The 20528-nt window shown below is 39.0% G+C and overlaps 1 protein-coding gene across 1 annotated transcript in view; it reads right to left on the reverse strand.

The window, feature by feature from the left end:
* Positions 1-1649: 1649 nt before the first annotated feature.
* The window catches only part of Slc27a6 (solute carrier family 27 member 6), a 41774-nt gene continuing 22895 nt past the window's right edge, over positions 1650-20528 (reverse strand). The window contains exons 6-11 of the mRNA XM_005069090.4: positions 15093-15287; positions 10254-10344; positions 6849-7047; positions 5619-5716; positions 4553-4683; positions 1650-2527 (exon numbers count right to left, since the gene is read on the reverse strand). Of these exons, the coding sequence (XP_005069147.1) occupies positions 2351-2527; positions 4553-4683; positions 5619-5716; positions 6849-7047; positions 10254-10344; positions 15093-15287 (891 nt within the window). The 3' untranslated portion in view covers positions 1650-2350. The remainder of the gene's footprint in view (positions 2528-4552; positions 4684-5618; positions 5717-6848; positions 7048-10253; positions 10345-15092; positions 15288-20528) is intronic.

Genomic DNA, 20528 nt, shown 5'->3' on the forward strand with positions numbered 1-20528 from the left:
ACGATGTCTGTTTGTATTCTAGGGATAAACACTGGCCCCATAGGTTGCCCAGGCCTTCTCACTGATACTCACATTCGGGGGGGGGACCAGATCAGTCCCATGCTGGCCTCCCCGCTGTCGGTCTGGGGTCCAAGAGCTCTCCCCTGTTCAGATCAGCTGTCTCTGCTGGTTTTACCAGCCTATTCTTTGCCAATTTGCTCATCACTCCTCTCTCTCTGTCACTGGGTTCCTTGGGTTAAGTTCAGTGCTTAATTGTGGGTGTTTGCCTCTGCCTCTATCAGTCACTGGATGAAAGCTCCCGGATGGTTATAGACATCAAGTTCATTATCAGGAATGGGCATTCGGGGTGGTCTCTCCACTATTGCTTAGCTTGCCAATTGTTGTCAACACTTTTCACTTGACATTTTTAATAAAGGAAATCCATCCATTTTCATTCATGCATTGGTACTCAGGATTTCTTAGACAACATAAACAGACAAACTTTCTTTAGGAGAGCTAGGTTAACAGGCTTAGTTCTCATTCTATGAGGTCTTGTAACGCAATGGGTTTTCTGTGGTTATTATAAAATGCCTGGAGTTGGCTGGGCCCTAACACACACACACAAAAAAAGATATTTATTTAGCTGACAGTGTAAGAGGGTGAAAGTTATAGATCATGTGGCCATATCTGTTTGGCTTCTAGTGAGGGCCCCCTTAGGCTGTATCATCCTTTGAAAAACAGTGACAACAGAAAGAGGTATCTTTAGGAGAAGCCAAGCACAGCAACTCATTCCTTCAAGAATGAACTGGAGTGTGCAACTATAAATTCTTACTAATCCTTTCCAAGGGTGGCCACACCAATGGCTGAACTATTTTCCATCGGTCTCCTGCCTCTGAAACATTGTCACCTCAGCATTGCACACCGAAGCCAAGCATCCAGCACGGGCAGCTTGGAGGACGACACACTCAAACCACCACCAGTCCTTACCCCTCTCCTACTGATGCTACTTCACCTTTCTGAGGGGTGTTTCGTCACCCTAGATTAAAGGCAACACCAAGTCCGAGTGCTCCAGCTTGTGGCCAGCACAATCTTCTCCATACAGTCCTCATGCCCTGTGTTTCATGTGGCTCCTCACATTCCTGTTCAGGCTGGCTCTTCTGTCTGTCTTTGATCTTGGTGACAATTCCAGAGCTCTGCTCCAGTCCAACTGTTCTGTGCATCACTCTTGTGGTTCCTATGGCTCTGCAAAAGCTTATCGCTAGTCTTCTTCTGTTTCTACAGCTGCCCGACAAGGACATGGGCTCCCCTGTTTCCCTGTTCTGCACTTTGACTCTTTCCCATTTGTTTGCTCTGTAGTGTGGGGTTAAGAGAAAGGATGTGTGGGCACATCTGTTTTCTATCAGGTTCCTTTTTTTGTTTGGGAGTTTACACTTAAAATCAACACAACAAAGACCCAAGTGATAAGAGCCCTGGCTGCTCTTCCAGAGAAGCTGGGGTTCAATTCCTTGTACCCGCATGGCAGCTCATAACTGTCTAACTCCAGTTCTGAGGAACCTGATGCCTTCTTCTAGGCTCTGTGGGCAGCAAACAAACAAGGTGCACAGACATACATGCAGGCAAAACACTCATACACGTAAAATAATAAAAAATGTAAAACACCCAAATTTACATATTATTAAAGATGATTTTATTGAGTTACAAGATAGGACACATAAAAATAAGCTGAGTAAAAATTTCGTGATTCATTGAAAACTAGAATACTCACATATTAGAAAACATTTTAAGTGATTAACTGTTAACTACTTATGTATTCTTTAAAATATTCATTATTAAGGAAAGTATTTAGTTATGCACTGAATCTTCAAATAAAAAAGTTTGTATGAGATGGAGCAAATTTAAGCCTCATTAAACTCAAGGAACGTTTGCTTTTGAAGGGAATGTAGTACATGCTGAACACTACTGCCCCATCTCTGCTTCAGAGTAAATCATCACCTATCCTACAGTCTCAGAATCATATGACAATACTGTGAACTGTTTGGTTTTACTTCCCAAATGCAAACAGAAAATACTGTTCTTTGAATTGAGATCATGCTATGCAGTATGATGCTTTCTGGTGATCCTAGGCAGCAACTGTGGGCAGCATCCCCAAGTCAGCCTCATGACTATAAGGTGAACTTCTCATATCTCATGGTTCACTGTGCTGAGAAGTACATGTCTTGAAAGCTTAGGTATAGCAAATGCACTCTTCGTGAATGATATTTTCAATTTATGATTGATCCATGAAAGGAACCCTCCCTGGATGTCAATCAAGAAGCTCATGTGTCTTCCTTCATCTTTCCCAGGAAGGAATCAAAGTCCCATGAATACAATCTTAAAGTTTAAGCTCCTCTAGCATTATCTGATTATAAATTTCTTTGGTCAATGGAATATAAGATTTTTTCAAGTTATCCATGAAGTAAAGTGGGTCAGAAATCTTTAGTGGATGAAATCCTTCTTCCACCAATTGCATCTTCTTTAGCTTGAAAGTTCCTGTTGTTTCCATCTTATCCTAGGAAACAATTACAGATCTGAGTGGAACAAGTTATTAATATTCATGGAGGCTGCTTTGTATTATTTCAATGTTTAGCAATGTAGGCCATATCTCCTTTCACATTTTGAATTTACTTAACTTCTTTATATTAATTTAACATTAGAAACAGAAAACTTTCATTCATCTGTAAACTTTATTGAAATATTAGCTTATTGAATACACAATAATTATTAATGTAATCAATAAAATAAGCATGTCTGAAACACACACCCTACCTCATATCAACACCAAAACAATATTATGAATGTTCAATATTGTAATAAGAGTTAGAGTTATAAAAGACAACACTTATGATACAAGTTTTCTCAGGAGGTTCTGGTAATTTTGTGTCTCTGGAGTTGAACAAAAGGACAGAGTTAGCTTTAATTCAGCCATATTGAGTGCTATCACATTTAAAATTTTTTGCTATGGGCAATTCTACCCTGTTAGGAATGTGACTTAAAATTTTCACAAATCAATTGTTTTGTTCATATGGACAGAAGTAAGTTTTATTTCCACATTTTCTCAGATTAATTATTACTATAATGAGTTTGTTGCATATATATTTTGTGACAGGGTCTCACTATGTAGCCCTTCCTAACCTTGAAGTCATGTAAAACAGGTTGGCCTCAAACTCAGAGAGCCACCTGCACCTGTCTCTGATCCTCCAGCACTAGGATTAAAGGTAATTGCCACCAACTTCTGCTGCATAAATAATTTTGAGATCTGAGTATGAAGCTTTAAATGATAGGCTTTCTGTTAATTGTAGAAAATGAAATAATAATCATAGCTATAACAACCAGTGTTTTATTTGGAAAACTAATAACACTAAAAGATTTTCTAAACACTTGTGACACTGACCTAGTCTTCAATAGTCCAGTGCTAAAATGTGGCTTCTGCATCTGTGAGTAAATTATACGATATACTAGGATTAAAGGCTTAAAATATTGCTTTATAAATCTATATTCTATTCTGTGGAGATATATTTCCTATTTCCCATGGGATAACTGATGGGAGGGTGGGGGGACTGGGAGTGGCTAGAAAAAGACAAGGTAGCTGGGTAGAACTATTAACCCCTTACATCCCCAGGAAGCTTCAGGGCAACATCTAGTATCATAAAAGCCAAGCCCAGAGAGGGGCCTTTTAGTCTAGATCCAGCTCAGATCCTTGGGCTCCTGTGTCTGAAATATACAGTGTTTTATGTCATAAGGACTTATCTACAACCTTTGAGAGGCAACCAAGGACAACAACAATCATCTAGCATGTTTTAGGACTCTTGGGTTCCCTGACCAACAACTAGTAAGGGGACTATGAACTGAAACAAGGACCAGCATGGCACAATAACCCTAAGAGTACAATAAGGACACTCATATCTTACTGGTAACCAAGGGCTCTCTAAGTGGACTTAAGAGCTGCTCAAAAAGAAGAAAGCCATGTCTTGTCCTAGAAAGGTATCCAACTACCCTAGTGAGCTCAACTAGCTAGTAAGGTCATGAATGAGCCCTTATGGCAAAACAAATTATTTCCCATAATACAAGGGTGGGGGAAGTGAGCCTAAGGACTATACTAAGGTGTGGGGGACAACCTGCTTAATGACAAATAGCTCCAGGTTATGTACACACACTGCAAACATATTCATGTTGACCCAGAAAGACCTAATTTTAGGCAAATAGCTCCACTGTCTTCAGAAGATCTGTGCAAGATATGGTTTTGTCTTGCCACCCTCAGAGAGAGCATCACTTTGTTCATAGGTCCTGACTGAAGAGAGAAAGAGCAACTCTACAGGATGGACAAAGACAAACCCAGCACTTCCTCATTCTTCTTTCAGACATAGCTCAAGTCTAGCATCAGGTAGCATCAACTTTACATCTTTCTACTTTTTGTTATTAAAACTAACTGATATAAATACAATTCACATGTTATCTGAAGAAGACGTTTTCTACTGTCCCACTTCTTGGTTCTGGCTATTATATTTAACAATAAAATTTGGAGCTGTAAAATTACCTGAATTCTTAAAAATCGTGGACAGGCATAAGCTGGTAGAGATGTTACAACTTGGCAATACATTTTTTCTAAGTCTAAAGACTTGTTTGGTTTCAGAATAATAGAAGCCATCCCTGCTTTTCCTTCATAACCTGGGGAAAGGGTTGAAATAAAATCAATGTATTATTATGTGAATTTTCAAATCTCTGTCACATCCTCACGGCTACAGAGACAATCTGTTGCAGAGCTAACAATGTGACAGTAGCATAAACTGAGTCTGTGTCTTTCCCCGTCAAAGATTTAATCACTAGAAATAACTGAACAAGAGAGAACACCAAACTTTGTCCTTGACTGCACTACAGAAGTGAAACAGGCGGGATGGAAAACACAATGAGTTTTATGTATAATTTGAACCCCATCCACACAAACACTGAGAAAGAAAATACTTATTTAGAGATATATAGCCCTGCAAAAATGTACATTTCAATCATTAATGAAAAATAAAGGGACTATTTGAAGCCAAGAAAACTAGAAATGGGTATTTTGACTGAGAGACATTGCTTACTGCCTATCACGCCACCTGCAGACCACAGACAGCTGATGCTTCCCATCCTCAGGGACAGTTTCTGAATCTGTCCCCTCCTTCCTCTGCTGCATCCCTGGCCTACCCTTAACCCACAGGATAGCAGGAAACACTGTCATTTGTATAAAAGGACACACTTCAATCACATTTAAAGTAGAGCATGTTCCTGTTTAGTGAAATGCACCAACACATGTCATAACAAGAAAACCGACATACGAAGATCAGCTTGAATAATTTTCAAGCAGTAAGTCCCTGGCTAGATTTTTCTAGCTTCTACCCTAAAACACATAAAAACATGAAAAATTCCTCTGTACCCTTCCTCTAAGGTGTCCATAAAATTTCTTAGTTTACTCAAGGGCATTGCTTGCCAAGGAAAGATGAAAACATTTTTAAAAATTAATTTTAACATGCAGAATTTTAAATATTGATTGAGGAATTAATAAGACTTGAAGAGGACATACACGTTCTCATCTACAATTGTCAAGGTCATCAATATCCACATACCTGGCACAGGCACACCATACACATTCGCTTCCTGTACAAAGTCCAACCTCCCGATCACATCAGCGACCTCTGTGGTTGCAACATTTTCTCCTTTCCACCTAAAAGACAGACACTTCCAAGGAAGAGCACAAGCATTTGAAGAGCAAGCTCCCACTTAGGGTTTTAGTGATTTACATTTGGCTCTGTGAAGAAGCACCTAGTGGCCCAAAACAACTAGTTCCCAAGTGAAAGCCATGTCTACAAAAGTGTTTCATTCAAAGTTCAATAAAATCAGCAGCTGTGGCTTGGTTAAAATAACTTTTATTGGTATAAATTGTTCACCATTAAATATTTTAAAAGAGCCATAAAAATAAATGACTATAGGGGGATCTATTCATACAAAATAACTACTTTGTGCAATAATAAAAATTAAGTTTAAAACTTTATCTTTTGCAGTAGTAGTTGAAAGAAATGCTACGCTTACCTGAGTACCTTAATCCACTTTAATTTTTGGGTATTGATTCCTTCACTGCTGTTATTTTAGTGAAGACAATTCTAAAGATGAGAATTTGACATACCACTGATTTATTCCCAATTTGTCTAGTCACTCAAGCCCTTATTAAAGGCTTACTCTATGCTCTTGACTAGTCTACAGTCATTGAAAAAAAGTAAAATAAACTTTAAGGTAGGCTAAGAAAAGTTTGAAATTAGAAAATAAAATCTAAAAACGGGAGGTAGCAGTCTCAGTTTCAAAATCTTTTCATTACATCATGAATAATCTCAAGACTGGTGAGACAGCTCAGTGAGTGGAGGCACTTGTCACCAAACCAGAGTTCAATCCCTGAAAACAGATATGGTGGGAGAAGAGAAACAACTCCCCAAAGTCACATGCATGTGTGGCATGTGCTGACCCCACCAACACTAGTGGAGAATAAGAGATAAGAAATTAATGAATGAATGACTTTATAGCTTTTCTGTTTAATCCTAACTCTCAGTTTCACAGAGTGCTTCTTTTTTTACGCTAATACCAGCCTCACATGTCGCTTCTGCTTTTGTACCCCACTGATTTGATACAGACTGACCAACTCATCGTGTGTTCTAGAAACAGATGGTGAGTGAATCTTTGAGTGGGGAATCATCGTGGAGATGAAAGGACTCTGTCCTTAAAAAAACAAAAGCAGAGGCTCAGCACTTTCCACAGAAGAGGGGTTCACAGGCACAGGATCAGTGGACATTCAGCTTCATTCCTACCTGAAAGTGTCTCCAATGCGGTCCCAAAAATAAAGGAAGTTCTCATGATCTTGGACCATTAGGTCTCCTGTATTGAAGTAAACGTCTCCCTTCTTAAAAACATCAAAAAGCAGCTTGCTTTTTGTGTGCCTGTAAGAACCAGCATAGCCAAAGAAGGGATTCTTCGTGTGTACACGAGAAATGAGAAGTCCAGGTTCTCCTGCAAGAGAAAGGGCCATTTCTGCAGTCATCTATCTGACAATTACCATTACAGACACTGCACACATAGCTAAGCTGTATCAGAGAAAGCCAGCTATTGCAGGTTCTTGTCTTCCTTTGTATTTGCTTCCATCCTACTTAATGGCATTTATTCTTGGTGCCTACATCTAGAATATCCTTACACAAACAGCTTTGCAAAAATCAATGGCAAAAGAATTATATGCCAAGAAAGGGTGAATTTAATTTCTTTTATACTCTGTGTTGGCAGTCTCTTGGAATTGCACAGATTTTTTTTACTTAAGTAATACTGAGAACAAATAACTCTATAATTTTAATAAATTAATAATAGCAGTACATATTAGTGACCATGCCTGCTCCACAATTATAATTGTGTTTAATTTGATTAGCAATTGTTTGAAACTGGTATTTCAATTCTTATTTCACTAAAAAAAAGAACCAGTGTCCAGAATAATGAAGCCAGCTTCAAAACCAGGAAAAGAAAAGCTTCAAAATCAGGAAAAGAAATAGATGTAGAACTCAAAATGAAGCCTTTACAATTTTGGATCAAAGAGTCCGGGAAGTAGGCTGACCCAATTAACACAGCAGTAGAGTGTTTAGTCCTCTAGGTCACTATTCTGGAAACGCTTGACAGGGAAAGGGAGGGCCTTAGAAAGATCTCCCATCTTGTGAACCTTATTTAACGCCACTCATGCTTAGACACTTATGTGAAATCATGATTGCAGTCAAACCTATTCAATCAAAGTTGTGCTTGACAATCTGCAAGACAAGATTACATTTGGAATAAAGGAAAGCAGCTCCCCCAGAAGCCGCCTTCAAGGTCATTGTTTGCTTCCCTCTGAGTTGGTGGGATGGAGCATTCACAGGGCTCTCAGCCAGGGCAGCAGGGTACCTCTCTGGAAAGGATGCATGCTCTGCCCTCACAGCCCCGCTGATTCTTTCTCATCACTTCCATCCCCACTAGCGCCACCCCTATCGGCGTCTTCCCCATCCACAGTCATAGGGCACACTCTGTCTTAGCATCACTGTTCCTAGAGCATCGCCCGGCCACCCATCTCTTCTCATCCCAAACCGCTAGGAAAGGTCTTGGTTACATTTTCATTTTACCAATGCAGGAAGGGAGGCAGACAAAGTAATGTGCCCAGTGTCATGCAGCCGTAGAAGTCAAACATACACACATAGTGTACATTTTAGGGCAATGTCCACATCCTTGTAAGGTCACATACATTGTGTATTCTGTCAGGCTGCATTTAATATCCCAGAATTAAAAAAAAAACACTTATCTTCCTCGAAGTTTATACTGTTTGTTTCTACTTCTGAGAATGTAGATGTTAGTCTTTTTTTTCTCCGCAAATTATTATAAATGCTTGCATAGGTCATGGTGTGTACTCATGTCTTTCCTGATGAGGCATAATTTACATAATGGTGCAATGTTACAATATAAAGTAAAATGCAATAGCTCATCACGCGGATTCCAAAATGGAGTCAGTCAGCGTTTTTAGAAATGCTGAAATTACATAAGCACAACCCCAAGGTTAAAGTCCCAGTTTCAGATCTCACGGTGATTATGAACAAACATGATACAAAGGACCTCCAGGTCTCCAAATCTTCCTCAGCTGATCTTTTTCTCTTGGACAGTGTCTGTGGCGTTGAATTAAAAGGCATTTGAAAATGTTTGCTTTATTATTTTTAGTAGTGAGCGTGTGTGTGTGTGTGTGTGTGTGTGTGTGTGTGTGTGTGTGTGTGTGTGTATACCAGTGCAAAAGAGTGCAGGCGCTCTCACAGGCCAGACGCTCAGATCTCCTGCAGCTGGAGTTACAGGCAGTTGTGATCTGCCTGACAGGGGACTGGGAATTGAACTCAGGTCCTCTGCAAGCTACTAAGACAGTGATTTTTTTTAAGTATATACTTTCTTTTGCAACTTCTCCAGTATCAGTAAGAGAAACAGAACAAGTACAACAGCAAAGCAGATTTACAACTCGTATTATCACATTGAAGTAAAGACCTAGGAAGTCTCCTCTGGAGTAGTGTGAGGCAGCTACATAGACAGCACCTCTAAACAATTAAAAGTGCACATCTCCGTATGCTGTTTTTAATGATGACGCAGAGGTAGGTAATTGAGACCTTTGTTTCCAGCAAAATTTTAGATACTCTACCTTGACAGAGGGATAAGATGGAGAAGAGAAGGAGGCAAGAGGCCACTAAGATTTGTACACACCATTTAATTGTCAACATGAGGCTCGTGAAGTAAATAATGTCACTTCTGATTTACGTAAGAAGGAAATGAGTCTCTCATCAGCTAATCTGCCCACAATTCCTAAGTGTCAAAACCCATATCTAAAGCCTGACTTCTCCTTGTACCTAGAATGACAGATTAATTTAATATTATTGGTAATATGTGATGTAGACATTTGTCGTGATAACTGTGGGGGGGGCATTTGATCACACTGTGAACCACGAGGAGTTTGCACTTTTCATTGATTAAACACAATTAACTTTGGATCAGGAGGCTAAGTTAATAACTAGCTGAACGGAAGTAATCATAGAAAACCAGAGGCCACCCGGGAGAGATAGACGGCCACAGGAAGTAGTTGGGAGGGATTTGGAATGGTGCAGCTTTTTCTGGTCTGGCGGAGCAGAAGTACAACTCTTCTGGAGATGCCAGCAAGGACAGGGGGCTAGCTGTTTGCTGCTCAGATTCTCACCCAGCCCTTGAACATTGAGTCTTATTTATAAATAGGACAATAGAGACTTAGTTAAAGCTACCTTCAGTGGCAGTGACAAGGTCAAATGCCGCTGGGAACAGAACTCTCACCAGGCTGCAGTCTGAGCAGCCAGGCTGCTCTAGAGATGCAGGTCCAGAAATGCAGAGTCACAATAGCTGCTGACATAGCATTAAGTTAAGACCCAGCCACTGAGCCAAAATTAAAACAACAGCCTACAAGCTAGATGTGTATACAAAGATAAACAGAAGTCACAGGGATGCCACTTAACCACTTAAACGATTTGGCACTTAAACAGCCTAATGAGGGCTCAGCATCCAGCAGGTAAGCCAGTTCACTGCCCTACGATTCAAGGTCACTCACATTCCGAACAGCCTTTCTTCCTTTCCGGAACTCGGCACCAGTCATGTGTGGATTCAGGTTCTTTGTTTAAGACGACGCATTCAAAACTCATAATTCATCTTACCTGTTTTCACATGGTGACACCAGCCTTCATCATCCCTCATTGGTTCATCTTTTTGAAAGTCATATGTTATCAACTCAAAGGCAAAAAAAAGCTGCAAACACAAAAGGAAGCAAAAACACATGAACGTTGGGCTATTTGTGGGGCAACAGGAACTGCCAGTACATTCCACGCTCAATTTAAACACAGGAATTTAACTGACAAAAAAATTAAACGAAGATTTGAAATCAAAATGGAAGGCATCAGTAAGCAGGCCTCCCTACCTGACGTTCATTTTTTATCCTTTATGCTTTGTTTCACCTTAGCACTGTTTAGCTTTGCCCGCAAGGTAGTGAAGGAAAGCTACAGAAGGTTCCTAGCTCTGGTTTCCTCATCCTTCTAACCATGTGCAGGAGGACCTGTTTCTAAGCCTTTGAAAGCATCTTCTCTAAAGGGAAGTTTTAAACAGAACTAAGTTATGAGCCCTGAATTATCAGGGTTTCTGTTGTTGGTGGTGTTTTCCTCAAAGCCTCCAGAAAAGTGACCAATTGCCTAAGAACTAGAGTGACTTGACGACTGTTTGGCTTTCCTCTGGGCCTTTCAAGTCAACTCCTCTAGACTAACGTGTAGGAGTTTTCCCATCATTGCAGCGTGAGAAGATCTGTTTGGTAGACTGTCCTTCGCATTCAAGAGCCAGGCTAACAGGATGTCCATCTCCGTCATCTTCAAATGGCTCCTGTGATGGCTACATCACAGTGTCATGTTGACACATCCCTTCTATCCGTCTGACCGGACAGCAAACTAGAAACTGTTCAGTACAACTCCCTCATTTTATCTATAAGAAAAGTGAAATTTTATTTACCATTTAAACATGTAACCTTATTAAACAGAATTAGAAAACAGATTTAACATGGAGGAAATGAAATGGAGTAAGATAAAATTACAAGGGCAAGTAAATGAGGAGGAAGAAATGAGGAGGGAGTGAAGATTTAAAAAATGTACAATAGGAACAAGTAAGTTAAAAAAATGAAAAGAATCACTAAGATAAATACAATAGTAACATCAAAGTATAACAATATCTGGAGCTTAATCTTAGTAAAAGCACCATGTAGTCAGATCCACAATTCACCATCCAATAGTTTTTAGAATTATATTTAGTTATTTACTGTGAGTGTATGTGTTTGTATATGTGTATGGACACATGTGTGCCGTCACATGGTGTGTGTGTGTGTAAAGGGGGGTCAGAGGACTACTTTCAGGAGTTGATTCTTTCCTTCTGCATGTGGTGCCTAGGAGGGACACTTTTATCCAATGAGCTCTCTAAGTACCCCACAATTCATCATTTTAATTCAGTTTAAATAGCAGCACCTAAGGTACAATGGCTCTGGGAGTACCCGCTATACCTACATGCCTTTCTATAATCAGATGCATAAATGTCTGTCGGTAAGGAAGCAAAAATGTTTCCTCAATTAACACATGAGGGACAGGAGAAAAGCACCCAGGTTATGAAGTCCAATAACGGTAGAGATGACACTGGAACTGTGCTATCTGTGTCTGCATTTGAGAATTTTGCCTTGAAAATGGTGCCTGCCCCCTGCCCTCAACTTCTTAATGCATTGTCTCCAAGAGCTTGCAATGCTGTTCCTGTTAGGGATGTGCTCATTTGTCTCGGATGTTTAGATCACTTGTGTCAGATGTTTAGTAACAACGGGATTTTTAAATGGGGTCTTTGCACCATGCCAGCAATGGCCTGGCTGGACTTTGGGTTCCACAGCTGCTGCATCCCAAGAGCAGGAGGAAATGGAGGAAATGGGCTATAGAGCTGTTCTGATTCTAAGAGAGAAGACACATAGCTTTGCCCTTGAAACTCTCCTGGGTTCTGCCTATGAGCTCTTCCCTTGTCTGGATTTAGACTGCGCTTTAGCTGTGATAAGCTGTCACCTGGAGTGCAACAGCTTCCAGCCAATCTTCAATCCCAAGGGTGCTCCTGGAGGCCCCTGGATTTGCAAGTGATGTCAGAAACCCAGGTAGTCTTAGAGCAAATGTGCCCTGACTGCATTTGGTGACCTTTGCTCATGGTGGAGAGATGATTTGGTTACATTTAAGATGATTAAACAGCTTGTACAAATGTTGGGAAGTAAGCTTATTTTTTTTAACATTCCCACATTTTATCTTCATAGTATTTACTTTATGGAAGAAATACCACCTGTACTTCTTCTCCACTATCTTCTGTATATGTTGGTAATACACACATTTTATGTTTTCAGATTTTATTTCCACTCCATTTAGAGGCATAATGTGGATCTGTTTAATCTTCTGCATTTAAATGGATTTATTTCTGGCCACCGAACTTTTTAAGCTGAAGGTGACATCTTCTAAGTTTTGTTTTATTTTCAGACTGACCAGATGTTTTCATTTTATGTATTTTTTCAGCATTCTTATAACACACACACACACACACACACACACCTCTATTTATGTGTAAAACTTAGAAAACTCCTTTGTCGCCCTTATACTGGGAGAGCAATTTAACCTTTACTAAAATCCCTAGATGAAAGATGAAGGTATTTGTTTCTTTCTTTTTTTGTTCTGTCCTTTGGCATTCTGTTTGCATTTTTGAGAGCTTCCTGCAACATAGTCAACCAAGCTGTGTTTTGTACATTCCATACTTCTTTTGTATTTTTTTTAGCTTTTTGCTTCAGCATCACCTGGACGTTTATATTTTGTTCATTGACTTCACCAGTGTATATTTTCCACGTTTGCTATTCTACACCACACTTTCCTGGACACACAGTGTGCTCTTCAGCTACAGACTCAAGTCTTCATGAGCATAATATAATTCTAGTATAATTAAAAGAATCATTCTTCCCTGTGACCAGTCCTTTTCTGCAAGATCAATTAAGTATGTTCCAGAACTATCAGTATTTATGAACTATCTTTTCACTTGTATGCATACATCTTTTAGCCTATTTATCTTCTCTTCAACAATGTTTATAACCTGCTTTGTTTTTAAATTTTATGTGATAATTCATTTCTATTGATGTTTATTTTCTTCATTTATTTCTTTGAGACGAGCATGTCTAGTTTCTAATTCCTTTGTTGATCTATGTTGCCTCGGAAACCTCCTCTTATCAATTTTTAAAGAGAATCCTGTTGTGAACTTTTCTTGAATTTATAGAAAAATATTTTTGTAAGCGTTTCTTTGTCACTTTGCAGCACTTACTCTTTTGATATAGTTTGTGTTTCATTGGCTGACTACTGTCTATACTTATAGTTTCCCTTGTTTCAAGGCTTCTGCCTTCCATAGATTTCATGGTTAGCCTTTACAAACTATTTCCCCAGATTAGCACTGGAAAGGTCATGGATGCTCATAACTTTGAGTTGGTTTCACATGTATTTTTTCTGGACTTCTATTTTGTTTACATTGGGCACGTATACTGGATACAATCTCTTTACAGAGAACAGATTGGGGTTACAGGAACCCCACACTGCTGCATACTTTCTCCTTCACCCATGACATTATCTCTCTAGTTGGAAGCTGATTCCTCTCCAGACAGCAAGTTTTCAAAGTTCTGCTTTTTCTTGTTGTTTGTTTTTGAGAGATGGTCTCTCTACAGGACCCAGACTATTGTGGAACTCACTATGTAGACCAGGCTGGCCTCAAACTCAGACTCATTTGCCTCTGCCCCCAAATGTTTTAAGAAACATGATTAAAAAATATTCTTTTCCTAATTATGTACTAATCATTGAATTTTTTAAATTACTCAACTATAAACAGATAACATGTAGCTGAAATGATAAAAAGACAAACTATAATCCATACGGTATCAGGTACAGCTTTAAAAAGAAATAATACCATGAATAACTGAACTAAAATGAATTTAAAATAAGTATTTTCCAAAAAATATGGAGACAATGTGATACTTTGTATTACTGACATTACAGCAGTATCTCAGGAGGAGACTATAATCAAGTCTAGCCAGCAACACAAAACACAAGTCATCCTTATTATACTCTTGGTGTCTTCATCTGAACGCAATTTTTTAAAAACTTCCTAAGTGGTCCAGTAATTTCTTTTAATGTTCTCCAAATGCTTGAAAAGAAATGGTGCCATACATTTAGTAGATACAGGTCCCACATACATCACTTAGTTTAAGTACCTTGTATATTGTATTATTCAAATAACCTACATTATTGCAATTTTCTTTATTTCTCCTTGAGGTGTTTCTTAAACGAATTTCTCTTTACAAATATTAAGGTTGTTTCAACAAAACACTTTCTTAAGCATTTTTAAAAATAATCTTCATTTATGTGTATGTGTACACGTGTTTATAAATGCATGTCCTGGGTGTGCAGGTGCTTGAAGTGGCCAGAAGAGGGCATCAGATCCCGCGGAACTGGAGTTAGAGGTAACTGGGAGCAGCTGCCTGAAGGGGTGCTCAGGGTCTCTGTGAGCTAACCGTCGACGGAGCTCTCCAGACCTTGCATTAATATTTTTTCTTAAGATATGTATGTTATTGCTGTGCACTGGGAGCTTTTCTTTGGCATAAATGATAAGAGGTGAGGAGTAATGAGAGAAAAATACTCAAGAGGGATGAGAAGAGACTTGCTCAGGACTTGTGCTTTATTCTTAAACACGGAGCTTGAAAACTGAGCAAAAGTAAACAGTTATCCTCATGCTACCGAGGAAGCACATGGCACAGGACTGAAGTTTGCAGAGCTCGCAGCATCGCAGTTCACCCTTTGCAAATGACCTCAGTTTCAAAACAAGTGATAAAAACTTTTCACGACGTAGAAGATTAAGCTCCGGACAAGGGTTTGTAGACCTCAAAGCATTTCCTACAGAGAAAGTGTTATACTTACCTTGTAAAAGAAGTTTGCTCTCCCGACTGATCCAATTTTCCCCGTGTGGTTCATGAAACATATGTTCCCTTCCGTAGCGCCATAAAATTCACACATTTTAATATTTCCGAATCTGTCTAAAAACTGTCTCCACACGTCGCTGCTCATGCCATTTCCAACCGCCAAACGCACCCGATGGTCCTTTTCCCCTTCTCTCTGTTAGAAGAAAAGGTTTCACTTGAAAATAATTCTAGTTTCCCTCTCCCTCTTTTATTGGTGCTACTTATATGGCACCTGTGCTAAAAGTAAACAGGACATGTACTATAGCAGAAGAGATGCAAACACAATAAGAAAGCCACAGAGATCTATTAGAGAATCATGTCCAGTACCTAACATAATGCTGCGTTGTATCTTCAAATATGGAGGGACATTCTTTCCAACTTATAAATGACAAAGACCGTTTTGGGGGGTAGATATTAAGAAGGAAGTGTATTTCAGGATGTGCAAAACTTTTAAAGGATAAAATATTTATTTTACTAAGCCTATTACCTGCATAATTTTGATATTGATTCCCCCCTATTCTGTTTATTCATATTTTTAAGATAGTAGTGGATCCTGTACGTGTGTATTGCAGCTTACTGGCAATCTCAATTACCAACATGTGAACAGATGATAAGACATGACTAAGGATGAGTGAGTTCGATACACAAGCCTATATGTGGGACCCAACAAATGCTCCTCAATGTCAAGCAATTGTGAGAATGGGGACGCCATGAAGCTTTCCTGGCAGTCTTCCCTGACTTGCTCCCTGTTGTCTAGATGCTAGGGAAGTTGCTCTCTGAATTCCAGATATACAGAAAACAGTTCGGGTTGAGAGGCTAGCAAAACAGGAGAGTTTAATGAAAGTGTATTTCAGATGAGGGAATCACCTTGTACTGATTGCATTTCTGTGACACAGTGATTATGGACAAGAGCCATGAACTCTTGAGTTATCAGATAAATTACTTAAGAGAAAACACATACATTTTAGGAGGTGCCTCAATAAAATGACTTGATTTCTCCCCAGTCATCTTAGAATCTAAAATTTGGGTGCCAAATACAATACGTATGTAATTAGATTTTAATACCAGTCTGGATTATTATTAAGCGTCCATTTTTAAGGGATGAAGCCTGTGAAAAGATGTCTAAGATGCGTGGGCTGCCTTGAAAACTGTCCCAGAGAGAAAAGTATATACCTGCAGAAGAGTAAAAAAATAACAACTATTTCTAAAAGAGATGGGAGACTGAACAAGGGGGAGCTCATGGACCCAGACTGATAGCTGGGAAACCAGTATAGGACTGATCCAGACCCCCTGAACGTGGATGTCAGTTAGGAGGCCTAGGCAATCTATGGGGCCTTTGGCAGTGGATCAGTATTTATCCCTAGTCCACGAATGGACTTTGGGAGCCCATTCTTTATAGACGGATTCTCTCTCAGCCTAGACACATGGGGGAGGGTCTAGGCCCTGCTCCAAATGATATAACAGACTTTGAAGATGCCTATGGAAGGCCTCACCCTCCCTGGGAAGCAGAAACAGGATGTGATAGAGGGTTACTGGGAGACAGGGGAGGAGAGGAGGTAGAAGGAACTGGGGTTGACATGTAAAACAAGCTTGTTTCTAATTTAAACCCCCCCCAAAGAAAATTTAAACAAACAAACAAACAGAGATGGGAGACTATCAAGCTATGTACTCAAAGTCAAAAAATTTTTAAATAATAAATATCAGAATGGTACTTGAACATTTTCTGGTAAAGTAAGGGGAAGAAACAAAGAGAGAGAGAAAAAGGAGACAGAGAAAGGGTAGAGAGGCATAGACAAAGACAGAGAGAGACAAAGAGAGAGATCATTCTTAAAGAGGTAGTGGAACTATTTTGGCTATTTTACATTCTATAAACGTATTGTTTAAAACTTTAAAAATGAAAGACATCTTTAGAAAACTAAAAGCAAAACTCTGGAGTTGGAGAGATGAGTCAGTGGCTAAGAGCACTTGCTGCTCTCGTAGAGCACCTGAATTCAGTGGCAGAGGAACTGAGTTCAGGTCCCAGCACCTATGCCAGGCTCCCAATCACCTGCAACTTCAACTCCTGGGGTTCAGAGGACAATTACATACATGTAGCGTACTCACACAGACACATACTCATTCACATAGATAAAAATGTTATAGAGATATGTAAAACAAAACATGTGTCTTTAGTAGACTGGTACTACATGGAACACAAAGGATGCTCCCAACATAAAAAAATGGAATATCATTGATAGAGCAATGAATAAACAGCAGAAAGGAATGAAAGGATCTTGAAAATAAGAGTATGCATGTGTATGTGTAAATGGACATTTACTCTTGAATGTCAATAATGCTTATAGTGTATTTCATGTGTACAGTTAGAACAGATAACTAGAGCATTCAAGGTATCAACTGAATTTAAGTTTTATAAAGCCACTGCACTGTCATTTACATGGGAAAATACTATCTTATGACAACATGTGACAAATTAAGAATCAGTGTTGCATCGTTTAAAGCAATTAAATTACTCAAGGGACTAAAGGGAAAGTGTTTAAGTTCTAAATACAGTGTGTGTGTGTGTGTGTGTACATGTGTTTTTAAATGACTCTCAATGATACTTGAAACTCTAATCATCCAAATATATTCACTTCTGAAAGTAAAATATGACAAAATTATTTTCCTGAGCGATATAATGTTATTATTGCACAGGTCATTGAGACATTGGAAATTACCAGTATCATTATTCACAATTTTATTTCCTTGATTCAAATTGCTGATACAGAAATATGTGCATATAAATGAAAATAATTTGCTTACAATAATAAAAATGCAATATCTCAAATCCCTGTAGCAAACCCAAAAGTCAGTCTTATTGGTGCATACACTTATGCACACAACCACTCTCATACATATGTACATTTGTGGAAGGAGGGAAGAAGTGAAAGGAGCCCTAAAAACCTTATTTGCACATGAACAGAAATTTTGCTTTGCACAAATGTCTAATATTACCATGAAGTCTAAACCAAGCTTTGACAAACTACAGCCTTCAAGGAGCACTCATGGCCCACCTGTGTGTTTCTAAATTCCAATAAAGCACAGTCAAGCCTGATTATTAGGAGACCATCTATGATAGATGTAGGTGAGATTTTGAATATGGATTTTATGTGTAGAAGAGCAATACAAATTCTTTTGATAATATTTTCAATGGTATTTTCTCTGACATTTACATACTTTTTCATTTATGATTGTAGACATATTTGACAAATTCTCAAAAGTTCATATTTCATTTTATTAAGACCAGCACAATGGTTTCAGTTATGAAAGGCCAATGAAGCATGAGCTTCTGATGCAGTCTTTCTCTTAATATTTCTGAAAAAGTATGCAGAATTCTTTAAAACTTTACTTCCAGGTATTTATATAGTCACACACACACATACACAGACATGAGGGATAGAGATAGATGATGGATGGGTATATAGATGATTGATAGATAGACAGACAGACCGACAGACAGACAGATGGTAGTAGGCACATAGATAAGCCCTTATCTAAACAACAGAACATAATTGTCCACTCTTCCAACATTTAAAGTCCCTTATAACAGTTAAACAGATTTCTGACAGTTAGAACTGCTATCACAGATACCCTTTGGGGCTTAGATCTAATTAGACGTATCCATCTGGGTTTCAGTACAAAGAACTGGACTGGTGTGATGACACCCACGAAGAAGTCACACCCACACTGAAGCTCCAGTTTCTTTAAAAACCTTTGTGTGAAGCTGCTGCTGCAGGAACAGAAGGGAAGTTACCTGCTTCCAGATCATCAATTCCTTCTCAGAAACAGTCTCTTTCTTCCAGAACACAGACTCCATCTAACACAGACTCAATCTAACACAACTGGGCTGAACACCTTCTCTAGACACCTACAAAAACTGAAACTCGACAGTTTCTCTTTAAATGCAGAAAGCTCTATTAACTTTAAGTTTTAAGGAAATGATAATGCTAGTTGCTACTTGGAGAAGCAGAAGTGAGACACACTGAAAGCAAAGTCAAATGACTACTGCCTTGAGCCCAGCATAGATGAGTGCTTACTGGAGAAAGCAGGGTTTCACCCTCAAACTATCATCTAGAGCTCAAGCAGCAGATGGTGGGATTTTGGTCCTTCCACTCTGATTCTAGGTAAGACCTCTTGTTTCTGAAGCCTACTGACAATCATGCATGCATGCATCTGCCTGCCATACACCCATGCATCTTTAAGAACAATCATATGTTCTGACAGTTGGCTTTCCTTCCAAGCACCACAATAACACACTGAATTAGTACAGGCAGCAAGTTACGTAGGTTTACAGAGTGGGGGCAAATGGTGTATACCATAAACAATAGCTTGAAACCTCATGTACATATTTTTATTTTACAAATAATGACAAGAAAGGATAATGAAGCTATGCTGATTTAAAAAATGTAGATAGCTTCTAACAAAAGGAGGAACTTGGGTAGATATAAGTCTCCCCATGGTGAACTCCAAACTCATGAATAAAAACATCTTCTAAATTAGGCTCTCCAAGTTCACATTCTTTTCTGTGTTCATCTGTCCCATGCAATCCTGCATACTCAATAAAGTTGTATTGAGGGCTTCCTGCCTAGTTTCATCGGGATTGGAGATAATTAGTGGGAGAAGAAGTAGTATTAATATTTTAACCAGGAAAGAGACATCTTAGTCCACCATCCTTGGCAGACATGCTTAGTGAGGGAACTCAGGCCGGAGGTGTAGCTCAGAGCCATGACTCCACTGTCCCTCCTCATGGAGCATACCATCCTCCCTAACATTTCTGGCAGGGGTTGATGTTTATTTCACTCAAGGAAAAATAATCACTTCTTTGTTGTCTCTGCTGTCATTGGTGTTTAGGAAGTCAGGGAGTTTTTCTTTTCTTTTTTCTTCTGTTTTTTAAGCATTTGGAAAGATGAATGAGACCAGAAGAAAGACAAGGACAGAAAGAGCAAATAAGCCACAAAGACACACTCCAGACTCTGACAAATCTCTGTGATTACCTATTTCTCATGCAGTAGCAACTGATCAAAAGGATGTCACATCCACTTGTGGGGTTGACAGAATGAGTGCAAATAAAGTTTCCTTTCAACTTTAAAACACACTAACAGGAATGTAACTGTAATTGGTGTCATTTTTAAAGCCCAGTATTTTAAAGCATTGTCAACTTTAAACTTCAAGTTATTTTTTTGCAGACATCATATGCATCTAATTTCATAATAAAATTGAATTAGCCTGGACTTGAAGTGCACTACAGTATGGATCTGTCCTGTCCCCCTACATAACAAAGCATACAATGTTTAAATGGGTAGTCTGCCTCCTATTTTCTTATGCTTTTAGACTTATTTTATCTTGTATATTGTAAGCA

This window comes from Mesocricetus auratus, unplaced genomic scaffold, assembly GCF_017639785.1.
Source record: "Mesocricetus auratus isolate SY011 unplaced genomic scaffold, BCM_Maur_2.0 Super-Scaffold_6730, whole genome shotgun sequence".
Lineage (NCBI taxonomy): Eukaryota > Metazoa > Chordata > Mammalia > Rodentia > Cricetidae > Mesocricetus > Mesocricetus auratus.